The 16,659-nt window shown below is 36.5% G+C and overlaps 3 protein-coding genes across 3 annotated transcripts; 1 reads left to right on the top strand and 2 right to left on the bottom strand.

Moving 5' to 3' along the window:
* Positions 1-2,633: 2,633 nt before the first annotated feature.
* HTA6 (histone H2A 6) lies at positions 2,634-3,666 on the bottom strand. Its single transcript, XM_008224906.2, has 2 exons — positions 3,322-3,666; positions 2,634-3,130 (listed from the first exon to the last, which is right to left on the bottom strand). Exons 1-2 carry the CDS (start codon positions 3,529-3,531, stop codon positions 2,888-2,890), a joined length of 453 nt encoding a protein of 150 aa, XP_008223128.1. The 5' UTR covers positions 3,532-3,666; the 3' UTR covers positions 2,634-2,887.
* A 4,138-nt stretch (positions 3,667-7,804) lies between these two features.
* Positions 7,805-10,149, top strand: LOC103322953 (actin-depolymerizing factor 2). The gene is made up of 3 exons (XM_008224914.3): positions 7,805-7,967; positions 9,539-9,804; positions 9,874-10,149. The coding sequence occupies exons 1-3, from the start codon at positions 7,965-7,967 to the stop codon at positions 10,022-10,024; spliced, it is 420 nt and encodes a 139-aa protein (XP_008223136.1). The 5' UTR covers positions 7,805-7,964; the 3' UTR covers positions 10,025-10,149.
* An 842-nt stretch (positions 10,150-10,991) lies between these two features.
* On the bottom strand, positions 10,992-14,339 carry LOC103322963 (Pentatricopeptide repeat (PPR) superfamily protein). Its single transcript, XM_008224922.3, has one exon. The coding sequence runs from the start codon at positions 14,043-14,045 to the stop codon at positions 11,367-11,369; it is 2,679 nt and encodes an 892-aa protein (XP_008223144.2). The 5' UTR covers positions 14,046-14,339; the 3' UTR covers positions 10,992-11,366.
* Positions 14,340-16,659: the final 2,320 nt, after the last annotated feature.

The following is a 16,659-nucleotide window of genomic DNA, read 5'->3' as shown; positions in this document are numbered from 1 at the left end:
GATCCATAAAAACGCAAGAAATAAAGAGGACTTACAGAGAAGAAGTCTGTCTTCCTTCAGACTTGGGGTAATACAAATATAAACGACGGAATTTATACGAATACCTACAAATCATGCCCAAAATAAATATAAATTTCCAACCCTAAAATAAATATAAATATAAAATAAAAAAATCACAACATAGTCAGACTCGTTCATGAGAACTAAGAGAGAAAAAAAATTACAGATATTAGTACCTTAAAGCCCTAACTCGTTCATGAGAATTTGCGGCTCAAATTGAGAAAAATCGAGTGAGGAAAAGCTGAGAGAGAATGGCTGAGAGAGAGCAAGAGTGACCTTGAGAGAGAGCGAGAGTGGCCGTAGAGAGAGCGAGATTGACCGGGAGAAAGCAGCGATGAGAGAGAGCCACGCTGCGAGAGTCACCGAGAGAGAGAGAGAACGACAGTGATGAGAGCTTGAAAGAAGAAGTCGACGTATTTGGTTTGGGGAGAAGAGGTTGAGTGAGAGAGGCGGATCGATCGAGAGAGAAGTGAAAAAATTTGGAGCGGTGAAATGAAATGTTAGGGTTTCATGAGCGAGCGATCGAGTGTGGCAAGGCGTATACAGGCTTAAATGGACGAATCATTGCCACATGTTAAAATTTATTTTTAAATAATATAATTTAATATGTTCAGTCCGGTCCGGTTTTCATCGGTTTTCAAAATTAAATTGGTTCTTACGGTTCATGGTCGGTTGATGCGGTTTTTACCGGTTCATGAATTTTTATTATAAAACCGAACAAATCACCAAAAGCGGTCCGATTCAGGCGGTCCGATTCGGGCGGGTTTTCGGTTATAATGCCCACCCCTAGTAAATTGTCTTTATAGTTGGGTTTGCTTAGTTGGAAAGTGGAGAAGAAACAACTTTGGGTGGCCAAGCCAAGTTGGGCCTAGCTAATTGTTTTTTTCTTTTTTTTTTTTAATTACATGGGTAACTTGAAATTTAGACCAAAAAATTGGGGATTGAATGTATAGGGACAAAGTTGACCCCAAGAAAAAAAGGTGAAATTATATAAATGCTAAGTAAAGAAGATTCATAAATTAGTGGTTAAAATGTCGAGAAGAAAACCGTAGCAACTAACTTAAAACTTCGTCACTTATTTTTTATGAGTAAGTAAAGTTGTTATAATGTTTGTAGAAAAAATGGGGGGTTTTGAATTTATTGTAGAATCAAATGTAAAGTCGATAACTTTCAACCCTTACATTAATTAATGGTTAAGAATCATCCACGCACACCTAAAAGCATGATAAAAGTGTCATCTCGTGAAGATAAGATAAGTTTTACATTCTATTGTATTTTCATTTCCTTATCGATTACGTAAAGTTTGTTATGATGTTACTAAAAAAGGAGCTATGAACTCAACTATAGACGCGAGTCTCACAACAAGTCTTGCATCAATTAATTTTCAACAGGAGATAAGGGTCAGGATGTTTGCATCATATCACATGTTCATTTCCCTGTACTTCCTACAACTAACAGCAAGAGTCAGTATAATCCTTGGCATTTTGAGGAATAAAATGCTGCAGTAACTTTGCAAACTTAGCATCCAGGCCCAAATCTCATGATCAACAGAAGACCCAAAAACGTTAAATGATTCTTTTCTGTGCAAGAACCTTCTTGCATTGACCAAAAGGCTATCAGAAAAAGGAGCTTCAGCAAAGGACTACTGCCAAACGAGCCCCACTTTTCTTAAATCATCCAAGCTCTTCTCTCTGTTTTGTCATAGTAGGCAAAGTGACAAAACACAATCAAGACTATAATCCTATTCATGATTTTTGTCATGCAAGTTTGTCATGCGGCAAACCCAAATTTGCATACTCTCCCTTCTACCCTAATGCAATCTATCCAAATAATGCAGGAAGAGAGATAGAAAGAACATGATATACACTCCGGTGTAGGTAAGTTTGTATCCTAAAATACAGAACACAAACAACAAAATCATCTTAATAGACTCATCCAAGCTTTCATCATCATAAAAAATAAGGACCCCCTGGAATTAAGGGACTTTAATTTGTCATGGAAGTTTGTTATGGGGCAAACCCAAATCAATCACACACTGGAAGAAATGCAAGCTCTCAACCGCTCAACTCTCCAACGATCAAAAAGCAAACAGGACCGTCACAATCTGAAAATATACCAAGTACGCATAATAAAAACAACAATCCAATCTTTCTCATCATCAACAATATTGGACCTTTATGTAATTAAGAGATTTTGTCATGCAAGTGTCAAATCCAACTCACAACAATACATAACAACAAAAATGAACACGCAAGGTTTACATGTTTTAGAAGAAAAAAAAAATTGCAAGCTCTCAACCACTCACCCAAGCTTTCTTCTTTTCTTTTTTCTTTAACCATCAAAGATTCAAGAACACTTGCGTCCACAAGATCCAGTAATCAAATGCCAATTCAGTAATGAGCATTCATGCCAAATAACCCTAGTCATTATACCAAGCATTATAGTAAAGAAAGGTGCTATAAAGGCAAAAGGGGCATGGGATAAAGAGTGGAACTTATGCTTGAGAAGAACACACACAAAAGATATTCCTTTCTTCAAAGCATTCATAAAGCAGCCCATCAAGACAATACCCATTAAGACAATAACAGAAACAAGAGGTTTCATTAATGAATTCCAAGAAAAAGAAAGTTCCTAAAACTTGGTCATGATCACATAGATTTGAGAGGTTACAAATGCTTTCAAATTCATTAAGCATTTTAGACTACCAACCAACAAAAACAAAGATCTGAACACAGATTACATACAAATGGAGAGGAGCCCAACCTAAAACTAAACATGTGGGGGTTCTTAAAACTAAACATGTGGTGGGGGATTCATTGGGGGAAGCTTAAGCCTTCTTGGGAGACTTGGTGGCCTTGGATGGAGATTTAGGCTCTTTGGCGGCGGCCTTCTCTGATTTCTTGGGCAAGAGGACTGGGTTGATGTTTGGAAGCACACCACCATGAGCAATGGTCACACCGGCGAGCAATTTTCCAAGCTCTTCATCGTTCCTCACAGCCAATAACAGATGCCTTGGGATAATTCTGTTCTTCTTGTTGTCCCGAGCCGCATTTCCAGCTAATTCAAGCACCTGAAGGAAAACCCACATCAGAAATTTTCTCAGCAACCAACCATCAATTTAGGTCAAAATTTCAGCAAAAAATTAAAAAAACTACCTAACATAAACAATTACACTCCAAATTGAGCACAACCCAGAAACTAAAAGCTGAAACCCTAACTAGCAAAACAAAAACAAACCCACAAATCGAAAGGGAAACTTACTTCAGCTGCGAGGTACTCAAGAACCGCGGCCAAGTAAACCGGAGCTCCAGACCCAACTCTCTGAGCATACCTTCCCTTCTTCAAGTACCGTCCAATACGACCGACCGGAAACTGCAGACCGGCCTTGACGGACCGGGTCACCGGCTTCTTCTTTGGACCCCCACCTTTCCTTCCACCGGCACCTTTCTTCACCTTACCACCAGTCTCCATCTCTCAGCTCTGAAAATTCCCGAACCCTAGACCCACTAAAACCACTGACACCCTTTTGGCTCAAAAACCCAATCAGAAATGGCAAAGAGAGAATTGAAAATTTTCGGACAGTGGATTTAGGAACCTGTTAGAGAATTGGTTTTATAGGGTGAGATGTATTGTGGATCATATTGTTCAGGGAAGGCTTGGGGAGCTTGTGAGTGCACGGTGGCCGTACGATGGCCGTCTTATCGACGGTTGAGACAGATTTGACTGCGATCCGTGTAGTGAATAATTGACCAATGGGAGAGGGTTCGCATTTTGTCTTTTCAGTTTTTTCCGTTTTTGGTTTTTTTGATTGAAAGGTAACACATATTAAGCATCACCGCCAATTTCTTTTTCTTTTTCCAATTTCCCGCTGAAGTTTCTATATAGTACTTTCAAATTTTTGGGAGGTGAAATTTGTTTAGAGGTTATGAAACAGTAATTTATTTGATAACATAACATGTGTCAATAATTCGATAATCAAGAATGATGAAAATTATCTTCAACCATTAACTCTTAACGTTTTCGATATAGATATAACTAATTAGGATTGTACCAATTCACATGATCAAAGAAACTTTTAAAATCGATAAATTAAAAGTTAATCCTATAAATAGTTAATCCTTTCAGGGTATGTTTTGCATGCCACAAGAACAAAATTTACAAATTGTTATTTAACATTTCTTACCTTGAAACACAACTTAAACTGTTAAAGCATCTCCAACCGATGTGTCAAAAGTGTCACATAGACATTTAACAGCTAGAAATAACATCTCACATTACTCCAACCGATGTATCAAAGTTGATGTGGAATGAAGGCTGGAGATTAAGATGTTATTTTTGACATCCCAAAAGCAAGATGTCAAATGAATATTTTATTATTTTTAAAGATAGTTACTTTCATTGATTATTTTCCTTTTTATATTTTTTATATTTTTTATCTTAAATGATTTGACTGTTACAATAATTATTTATTTGACAAATCGGGTGGAGTGTAAAACTGTGTAAATGTCAAATTGTCACATCAGCCATCAAATTTAAATTTGATGTTTGGTATTTGACATCTCCCTTAGAGATGCTCTTAGAGCATCCACAATGGGCTCCCTAAACCACCTCTTTAGACAAATTTTAGGAAGGAATGATAAAAATACAACTCCAACCACGTTCCCTATCCACATCCTAAAATAGGGAGTCCTCTAGGAGTTTCTAAATCTAAGGAGAGAGAAAGGACACCTAGTGGCTCCCTATAATTTAATGTTGTTTTATTAAATGAGTATTTCAAACTTTTATTTAATGCTAACCATTTTTTATTTTATTTTTTAATAGAGATGGACCAATCAAAAAAGAGTTATAGCATTTATGACTCTCCAAATTAGGGAGTATGGTTGGAGTTGAAATTTTTTAGAGAGCTCCTAAAATAGCTTTCTTATATTCTTAGCCAAATTTTAGCTGAGAAATAGAGAGCATCATTGTGGATGCTCTTAGACTTTTAAGTGAGTCCAGTGAGATGATATAAGTTTAAATTTTCCTTGAAACATGTGACAATTATAGTTTAATTTTTAATGAGGTTTGGATTAGAATTCAAAATGAGCGTTAGCCCTAAAATGAGTCCAATGAGGCAACCGCTTCAACTTTCCTATTATTTAACATGAAAAGAAAACAAAGTTCCAATTAAAATAATTTAAGATAAAGAAAATAAGTATTATCTAATGCCAACAAAGTTTCCAACCCACCAATTTTCAAACATACCATGTCACCCAAAAACCGAATAATTTTATATGGACAAAATGTTAGGAAATTGAGCATTGATATCCTATAAAAGTGATATAAACGAGATCAATAAACACAAAACAAAACCAACCACACACACGAGATCAATAATTTACAAGGTTTATTCAATATGAGTTATGTCCACTATTTATCAAGATGGGGGAAGTCATGAATCGGGAACTTAGATAGAGAAATCAAGAATTGTGAAATAGATCAACTACTCCCCCATAGTTGATTATATTCGTGATTTTGAGTGTGTATTTGATTAAAAAAAATTGACTTGGAACTCACATAATTGTTTGTGCTTTATATGTTAGTAAATATAAAGGAAGTCATGAATTATAATCATTTTAATACTCATGTGTTAGTAAAAACAAGACAAACATGAATTGGAATTAATCCAATACTCATTCATGATAAGTAAACATGTCATAAGAAGAATGATAAACAATTACAAGCACACGAGTGTTTACTTCATGCTCACATGTAATTAGGGTTCACAAATGATCATGAATAAGGCTCTCCCTAAAAGTCCTATTTATAATACGTAAGACTTCTAGTTATATGAGCAGAGTTATAATCCAAATAGGAATCAAATTCACAGAGGAAACAAAACAAGAAAGTGCTCATGACATGAAACGGTTGGTCGATTAACATCTTCGCCAACCTCCTCAAAGCATTTCAGTTCATCGGTTTACATAGAAAATATCATTGTTTGAATCATTTGCACAAACTCAACAAAGAGCGCTTTGAACTTAAAGCACACACAAACAAGGAAAAACAAACTCTAAGAAATCACAAATAATCTGAATTTTTATTTTCATGAATATATATGAGGCCCATTTTAAAAATGTTGATCTAGGTTGGTGCCAATTATGGTTTGTGGTTGTGTTGGTGTCATGTCATTTGTTTTCACTTTGAAAATTAGTCAATCAAAACTCTACTAATTTATAATCATATTGTGTTTGGGTTAATCCACATGTCAATTGAGCAAAAAGCTAACACTAAATTTACTTTATTTCCAAACAAATCAACTTACTTATACATTATGTATACTAGCCTATTCGCATGCGCTTCTGCGCTGCAAAAGGCTTTATTTTAAAATTAAAATTTATTTTAGAATTAAAAAAATAATGGGTAGTTGTGTTCCATAAAAATAGAGTGCTGCTATTTCCACCCTCCCTGTCCTATTTTCTCACCCACCTTATATTCCCACTCATCATGTAAATTTGAAAAAAATAAAATCCTATCTTTCCACCCATCATTATTCCTAAAAGACCATTTAATTATTAATTCAAGAAAATTCTCTTTGCTAATCCATTATGGATCCAAATCCTTTGCTTTGGTTTTTCTCATAATTAAAACATACAAATATATTTTCCTTAAAACATAAATTAATTCCCTCTCTCATTCATTATTTGGCGTCTCTTTGTTTAATTAATGAGTTTTTTTTCCTTTTTAATTCTTATGAAATTGAGTTTTTATTTTAGGGTTGAGGTTTTTTCCTTAAGTCCTTAAAAGTCATTTTGCAAAGGGGTAAATTTGTATATAAAATTTTGAAGATAAGGTGGGTGGGAAAATATGGCAGGTGGGTGGAAATAGCAGCACTCGATCCATTCTCTGATTTTTCTTTTAATTTTAATTTTTTTTAAATATGAAAAGAGTGAATTTACCATATTATCCTCATGTAATTAATAATTTCAATTATTAATGTTTGCATTAACTAATGACATTTTTTTGTATTTTGAATGTTTTACCACCTTTTACTTTATATGTAGATAATAAAAATTATGTAAATTATAAATATTTACAAAATCATAAAGAAAGTATATTATAAATTACTCATTCCATACATGTTATTAGAAAGGAAAAAAAAATTGAAAATGAAATCAATTTGCTCTTGATTTACTAGTATTTTTTTTCCAATAAAAAAAATAATTATATCCTTCATAAAATATTAATTGAATATGCTTATCATGGCAAAATCAAGTTAGTAACATAGTTTGTTGTGTCAAAAATTGCCACCCTAACAATAGGACCAAAAAACTTGTCGTTGATCATGTTCTAAAATTTGCATTACTTTGGATGGCCATGGAGAGGAGACACCTACATGTGCTTGTGCATTATTTAGAAGAATAATTTTATCGTTACTTTTAAAAGAAAAGATTATTATCAATTTAGAATAATTTATTTGCTGGTTCGAATAATTACCCCCAAAAAAGGTAAAGTATTATTCAATAAACTTCTTTTTGGGTCCGGCAAGAACAAATGGGGCTGGATTTTCCAATTTAAATATCACGGGCGGGTCATTGGCTCGATTACCGACTCCCGGATGGGTGGCAAGTAGCGACCCGCAACGTGACACGCAGGGCATAATCGTCTTTTCAAAATATCCTCCACGCGTCGCGCCATGGTTGGAGAGACCTACTTTCTCTTCTCCCCGTTGTCACGCATGACATGACCTCCATGATGATATTTAGAGGAGTGGAGGTGGGTGAAGAAGCCACAGCCACCGTCTCCATAGCAAAAGCTCAAAGCACAGAGCAACGTAGAAAAGGAGCAGGGAGTCCTTCATTGTCTCTGAGAGTCACAGATTTTCAGCTCATTTTTCGTTTTGGCCTAGATTTTCTGCAACCTCCATGGTCAGTTTCTCCCATTTCCCTTTCCCTACACATTGGTTTTAATTTTTTAATTTTTTCTCGTTTCTCTTATATTTTTGGCTGGTTAAAGTAATTTGGGTTGTGATCTCTGATCTCTTGTCTCTGATCTGTGATGGGTTTTATATGCACTTCTGAAAATCGAGTTGTTATGGATCTGAATTTGGGTTTTGTTTTAATTTTTATATAATTTAGTTTGCCAGTAGATGATGATATTTGCTTAGAACCGAAGTGTTGTACTAATCTTTTATTTTTTATTTGTGGGTATGTGTTTTATGTTCATTTTGGTGGGATTCTGGGTTTCTTTTATATTTGGCATTTTGATGTCGGTTCTGAAAGTGTTGATGTTGGTGGCGCACGTGTGTTTGAGTTCAACGTTGTCTTGTTGATTGTGAAGTATGTGCATAGTTGCATTGCACCATTAGTCTGAAAAAGCTGTTGGTGTCAATTCTTAGATACATTGTTTGACTGACATTTATAACTGATTAGAATGGAGTTAGCTTATCTGAATGTCAAGACACATACTTTAGTTCTGATTACTCGCTTTCTGTATTCTTTTATTTGACCTGTAGTTGGGGTTCAATTGCTCACTTTTGCAATTATGTCAACTAGCTGATCAGAACTAAATTCTAGGTTGCTCATCTGGCAGCACTCATCGACGCTTTCGTTTGAGCAAACCAATTTGATCCCGTATGCATGTTGCAATTCTGAATTGTGGTTGATCTTAATATTGCTAGCATAGCACAAGTGCGCTTACTTTGCCCTGGTCTAGAAATTGGGATTGGGGCAGCAAAGCTTATTATATCTGTGCACCCTGGTGCAGGACAGTGTAAAACTTGGGTGCGTCATGGAGAGTCTGTAATCCTGGGTTGAAGCTAAACCAAAGAGGAAACCTGCCTCAAGTAACCTTATTCCTTTTTTGTTCATTGCTCGTGATGAAACTTGGGTCGTGCTTAGGTCTCAGTTTCACATTTCTGGTATATTCCTGTGTAGTTTAGATGCCTGAGCTCTAGGCTACCCTGCCTCATGCAGGCTCAGAGTCAAGGGCTTCAAGATGAGCCCTGTATCATTAGTCACGACTCGAGAGAAACGGTCGAGGGAGAGAAAGAGAGGAAGGAGGCTACAGACTTTAAAATTATTTTCAAGTCCAGTATGTCTAATGGGCAGACCAAACCCAAAAGGAATCAAATCTCTGGAATAGTCTTTTTAGGATCTGCATCAGTGATTTTATAATGATCACTGCATACTAGCTGTTTTCCTGTTGTGAGTAGAAAACTTTGTGGGATTTAAATTTTGGGGAATGACACCTTGACATTGTAATATCTGGTGTCATGACTTGATAACTTTGGTTTAACATTGTAAGATATTGTTAATTGTTTTGTTGGCAATTTCTATGATTCTGTTTTGGATGAGCTGGAGAATTAATATATGTTTAGTGTTTAGAAATGAAAGTGTCTTGGTTTTGGGAAAGAAGTTGGCTTCCCTAGTTGCATGCTATTATTCTTTGGGTGGATGCATGAGAATAACATCTATTTTGTGTTTCGTTCTCTGATCAGGCTAATGCAGCGTCGGGATTTGCTGTGGATGATGACTGCAAGCTGAAGTTTCTGGAATTGAAGGCTAAAAGAACGTACCGCTTCATAGTATTCAAGATTGAGGAGGAGCAAAAGCAGGTGATTGTGGAGAAACTTGGCGAGCCAGCTGAAAGCTATGAAAACTTTACTGCAAGCCTTCCTGCTGATGAATGCAGATATGCTGTCTATGATTTTGACTTTGTGACTGAGGAGAATTGTCAGAAAAGCAGGATTTTCTTCATTGCATGGTAATATTATAATCTGAAAAAACCTCACTTTTTCTCGTCATTTTTGCTTATGTTCGTTACCGTTCATAGGTCTCCTGATACATCAAGGGTGAGAAGCAAGATGATTTATGCAAGCTCCAAGGACAGGTTCAAGAGAGAACTGGATGGTATACAAGTAGAGCTGCAGGCTACTGATCCGACTGAGATTGGTCTTGATGTTATCAAAAGTCGTGCCAGCTAAGAAGTCTGGCGTTTATTTATGGCGATTTTTCTCAACCTCTGTTTTACTTTTAAGTGAAATGTTAATAGTTTGTGGTGCTGTGAACCTGACTGAATTATAATACTTGGTTTGTTGTTCAAGTTTTACCTTACAGTCTTACCTTCGTCTAGAACAAATTCTGTGATCTCAGTTTATATAGGAAGATGGCAGAACATATGCAATGAGTGTCTGAGTTTCTCCTAATAGTTATATCTAGATGCTAAGTTATATCATCTCCTGAAGGTAGAAACACCGGATTTGTTTTTTCAACTGCAGAAAAGTGTTTTACTATTTTTAACCATACAGAAAGCAGCTGTATGCTGTTATAATTGGTTCTGAAACTGGTTCTTGCTCATTCTTGTGTGCCTGTAGCGCCAATTCGGTCTTTGTCATTCATGGCGACAGGATTAATGGAACATGCCCTGCAAAGCCCAAACAAAGCATTGTTTAGTTGCCTTGCAGTGCATTATTTTGTAACCATAATTGGTGCCAATGGCGAATGCACCATTTAGAATTTTGTGGCTTCTACTTGTGACTATCAAATTTCAAACTCAACCTGAAAAACACCAGTTTGAGTCTAACCTCTGAGATGAAAGTCACGGTCCAAAGTGCTGGAAAAAATAATGTTGCTAAAGAAGAACGCTCACCACACTCCCTGTTTATACGCAAACAGAAAAGAAAAACACCGAATACATTTATAGTGTCCATCAGGTTATAAATTCTCAGGTGGCTGCTGATACCTTTAGTTTGGGAAAGGCCAGATCCATTCAGTGCAATTGTTTTGTTTCTGAGCTTCTCGTCATTGTACAACAAAATAAAAGATCATAAACTCACAAGGCATGAGGAAAAATATGTGCAACTGAGTTAGACTTGATTCACCTTTTCTCGACTGCCTAAGCAACGAAACTTGTTGGAGGTTTCTTTCTGTATAAAGAATGACAACAATAACTTTCATCCCCAAGGGAAGACCCAAGTTTTATGGATTTATTTCATGTTGCTGACAAACAATCAATTCAAAGTTTCTCTCAGCTCTATGTTGCTCATCCGCTTGTTGATACATTACATTGTCTCTCTCTTACATCTTCTACCTTAACATATAGGGTCGGAATAATGTACATAAAAGAATTCCAGGTCATCTTGTCAATGTTAGAAGTATACCTAAGCTAAAAAAATGTCAGTTTTTGAAGGTAACAGAACGCATGCCTGGTTCCATATGGGACACACGGAAGACTCTTCCAGCATTTCTAGCAGCTGATGGACAGAACTCAACCTGTCAGGCAAGTTCCATGGATGAGTGTGTTGAGGTTCCATGGATGAGTGTGTTTTATGTAACTCGATCTGGCTTCAACCCTCTTTTCATCATGTCATCACGCAACTCAAAAGCCTTGGCTAGTTCTCCAGTGACACAACAACCATATATCAAAAAGTTATATGCTAGAATATCAGGCTTCAAACCCCTATCTAGCATGACATCCCACAATTTAATAGCTTCTAGCAAATTGCCTCTCCTACAATGCTCAAAGATAAATGTTGAATAGGTGATACAATCTGGGTAAACACCATTGGCTGTCATCTCAACAAGGAGGTCTGAAGCTTCCTGAAACTTACCCATTTTGCAAAAACCCCTGATAAGTATATTGTATGTGACAGTGTTTGCCGACAACCCAGCAAGCATGGCATTATGCAGCTGTATAGCTTTTTCCATGCTTCCTTCTTTGCTAAGGTGATCTAAGAAACAACCATATGTAACATGATTAGGAAGGGTATCACCGAAGAGCATATCCTTACAAAGAAGCTCTGCTTTATCCGTATAACCTGCCTTACATAACCCATATACCAAGGCAGTGTATGTCACAACATTTGGTAAGCATCCTTCACTAACCATTATATCCCAAACTCCAAATGCCTTGTCAAGTTTTCCTGTTTTCCCATATACATCAATCATACTTGTATATATTACATTATCAGGCCTCAGTCCCTGATTATGCATCTCATTAAAGAGACCAAATAATCTTCCAGTATCCTGTTGCTTTAAAGCTCCACAAATAAGTACAGCATAACACACAAGATCCATGTCTACTCCTCTTTCAATCATCTCACGACAAGCACCTAATGCATCATGCAATCTTCCTTCCTTGCAATAACCATGTAGTAGTGCACTATAGCACATCTCATTTAACTTATAATTCTCTTTGTGAAGGTCAACTACAAACTTTTTGGCTTCAGACACTCTACCTGTTGAACAAAGACCACTTATTAGAGGTCTATATGTATATGTGTCTGGTACAAGCCCCTTTTTGACCATTTCATCAAACAATTCAAAGGCTCTAACCGTGTTGCCTTCTCGGCAGTGACCATCAATCATAAGATTATAAGTGACCTCATTTGGCAAAATGCCCCTTTCCACCATTTCATTGAAGAACTTAGTTGCTTCACCCATCATATTTGCACGACAAAGACCTGAAATTATTACAGTGAAGGTATAAGTGTTTGGTGTGATGCCTTTTGCCATCATTTCATGATACAGCCTAAATGCCTTGTGCATTTCTCCTTCTTTGCAGTATCCACTTATCAATGATGTATAGGTTACAACGGTTGGAGCCACTCCTTTATTCATCATCTCACTGAAGAGGTTTTCTGCCACACTCAATTTTCCAAACTTGCATTGCCCGCTTATCAAAGAATTGTAGGGATACACAGTTACTCTAATCCCAGCATTGGTCATTTTACCAAAATAACAAAGTGCAACATCCAACATTCCCCTTCGGCTGAACGAATCAATCAAAATAGAATATGTTACATCATTGGGAAACATACCCTTCTTGCCCATGTTATCAAAGAGTAATTCTGCTTCCTCCAGTTTCCCATCCTTACACAAAGAATTGATCAATGAATTATAAGCAAACAAATTAGGCACCACCCCAACTTCTCCCATTCTATTCACTAAATCAAAAGCATCTTCAATCTTCCCTTTCCTCCTCAGTCCCTCCATGAGACCTGAAAGAGCAGATTCACTCGGAACAAACCCCAGCTCAATCATTTCATTCATTAGCTCCACACCAACCTCAAATTCTTGCACTTTGCACAACCCAAGCACCAATGTACAATACGTCACCATGTCTGCTTTCAATCCCTTTTGCCCCAATAAATTCTTGATCTCTACAGCCTCCCTAGCCCTCTGGCACTTGCAGAGTCCATGAATCAACACATTATATGTAACAACACTCAACTCACACTTATTCGATTCTGCGTACTGAATCACTTCCTTAGCCTTGTGTACATCTTTCAATTCACACAAGCTCCTAACCACAGCCGTGTACATATAAGCATCAGGCCGAAGACCTACATTGACAAACTCATCAAAAAGTTGCAGAACCATATTGAAATGCCTAATTCTCACCAACCCATTTAAGAGGGCATTCAAGGTTCTAACCTCAGCCAAAATTTCACACTCCCTCATGAGCCTAACAACCACAACACCATCCAACACTCTCTTATTTTGCACATAATTTTGAACCAACAAATCAAAACCCAAACTCGACGAGCAGTTAAGTTTCCTATAACAATTCAACAAAGACTGAAAAACCTCATTTGGGTTCAACCCACGTAGCAAGAGGGTCTGTAAAAGCGAGGAGGCAGGCCAAAAGAGATTGGACTGAACCAGGGCATGAATCAAAATGCAAAACGACGCCGTAGAGTGATTGAAGCTTTTGTGCAAGCCCAAGAAATTGAAAAACCGCAAGGCTAACCTGGGATTCCTTACATTCTGGATCAGAACCTTCTCAACGTGATGGGACTTCAATGCGATTGAAATGAAGGGGTCGTTGAAGGCGACTTTCCAGCTCTGCTTTCCTCGAACGACGTCGGTTAGGCCCGAAACGAAGTGGGAGTCGTCATTTTCGTCATTATCTTGGGAGGTGGGTTTGGAAGAGGAGCAGATATTTCTGGGTTTTGAGTGAATGAGAGAGTTTGTGAGAGGACGATGAGGGCGAGTGATCTTCATTTTGGGTTTGAAATGAAAGTGTTTACTTTTGGGTTTAGATTTGAGCCATCTGAGGTTGAAGATGTACTCAACTCATACACAGTCGTCAGTCAATTGGGCTCTGAGTAGCTTTTGTTTGATTTGTTGGGTTGTTCTTAGCAACAACAAAATTCATTGGATTGGTTTGAATTTTGTTGGGGATTGGGACTGGGTAATTTGGTCGGTTTTTATCGATGTCGAGAGTGAAGGTGGCTGTGGATTGTGTATACTATACTCGTTGGATTATGGATGCTGCTGCTTATGGAGGAAGAGAGAGAGAAGAGGGAATTAATTAATTTTTACCAAGGAATATATTGGATTTTTTTTTTTTAAAAAACCACAAACAATAATTGGTTTTTTTTTTTATGTTGAGAAATTCTAGGATTGCATTCAGTTACCCATGTTAATGGGTCATATAGTCAAGCCTATCAGAAAGTACCAGGTGGCCAAGAAAGGCTAGGTCATTCATATATCAACCCGACCAGGTTGACCACCCCATGTACTGCTAGTAGGTCTTCCAACCAGGCTTATTATTAGGAAACATTGCACGGTCCAAAGTTTTGGTGACGGTGTACCGACTCGACCAAATTGATCTCTCCAAGTCCACTGTGATGTCTTTTGACCAGAAGGGCAGAAGCGCTAATATTATAATACAACCAAACTCAGGCCATGTCACTTCACACACCTAATACGAACATGGTGACTGAAATGGATCATTTAATCCGCTTCACATCCAAGTATACTTGATCTCCGATAATCGAGCTCATAACCACTCTCCAGCCCTATCATTGAAATGGTGAAGATCTCATTTTTGGCAAGATTTAATGAGATATTATCTCTCATTCTCCCTCTATAAATACTCTTCATCTGCATTGAGACAAAGGTAATAAATATTTTCATCCAGAAACTCTCTATCCATCTCTTTACTATAAACCCACTTATAACTTAGTCATTGGAGTGGGTTCGACTAGTGTCCAGCTAGTTTACTCCTCTTGTTATAGTTGCTTGAAGTGTTGCTTGAAGTGTGCATGTTAGCTTGAAAGATCAACCCAACCTCACGGTCCAGGGCACGTCTTGGTCTTGACCCAAGTTAGGACCTCGCTATTACATAAGAGACTCCTTATCAACAAGCCACAAATGGTCAATATAAACTAGAGGGCCATTTAACGAAATGGTATAACATCAAAACTTTGATTACTAACAATGAACTTTGTCATATGCATTCCAACTAAAATTGCAAAATCAAAATAATCAAAAAGAGATAAAACTTAATTTATTTCTTAACTTATTTAGTTACTATTTTTAACTTAATGCCTAGCTTTTGTAATACCAACTCATTTAGCACATAATATAATTTTTTTTTAATGCAATATTGTAATACCAACTCATTTATAACATGACAATTACTTACTGAACGTAACAAAAGGAATTTACGTATCGATTGTTTAACATAACAATTCCTTATTGAATGTAACAAGCTAGTCAATTCTATCACGCATTGCAATCTTTTTTTTTTTTCTTTTTTTTTGTCTTTCCTTTTTCCAAAACTTATACACATTTTCAAATCTAATATTCATGTGAAGTTAAACACATCAATTGTATACTTGAAATTTGGAAAAAAAAAAAAAGAAGGTATAAAATATTTCTTACTTATAATCTTATGAAGCGAAAATCATTAACTTAACAACCTCAATGATTTCAAGCACATGTAAAAGCCAACATTACATCTACCATTCTAATTGATTGCAATGCGTGATAGAATCTTTGATTGTACAAGATTCCAATTGAAAGGGAGAGAGTGAGCCACATATGTAGTGCACAAAGACTATCTCGGTACTTAAAGACTCATACACATATACATGATACCCACGAGTATTCTCATTTTGTAACTTTGGATTACACTTTTTTAATGTAACCATAAAAACAAGTGTCAAATTGGAGTCTACTCGGTTTGAAAATGGCACAACCGATTTTGTGCCCAACAATACTTGAATGGTTATTTTTTCCCCCGGTAAAAAAATATAGGAACATTTCCCTTGTAAATCAAATGAAGCCTACCTTATCAAGAGAAATAAAATAAATTAACAAACAAACACCGGCAACTTTATTTCTGATGATTATAAGTTAGGAGCATGCGATGGAACACCTTTGTCTTAACTACGACAAAATGCTCAATTCACAAAAACAAGAGATTGAGGTCATGTTTTGGTGAATGATATTAGATTATGAAAAAGAATTGGATCACATTGGATTGGAAATGATAACGCTAATCTAATGATGTGTTTGATAGTACACACATCATTAAGGGGTTGAATTAATTAAAATGTGCTATTATGAACTTAGTAGGATTATATATAATCCAATCCAATCCCAATATATTGGATCCTACCGCATTTGGCCTAGTAGGATTATATATAATTGTTTGTAGGCAACCAAACATATTATTAGGATTATAAATCTTATCTAACTACATAATCCTATTCACCAAACGACCCTGCATGAAAATCTAATGATATTTTTTAACTTACAACTTCTATTTGTTTTCTAGAAATAAAAGTATACATTAAATCATATAAATCACGCTAGATCATAGCCC

The sequence above is a fragment of the Prunus mume genome, linkage group LG1, assembly GCF_029339155.1.
Source record: "Prunus mume cultivar Tortuosa linkage group LG1, ASM2933915v1, whole genome shotgun sequence".
Lineage (NCBI taxonomy): Eukaryota > Viridiplantae > Streptophyta > Magnoliopsida > Rosales > Rosaceae > Prunus > Prunus mume.
This window is presented reverse-complemented; position numbering and strand designations above follow the sequence as displayed.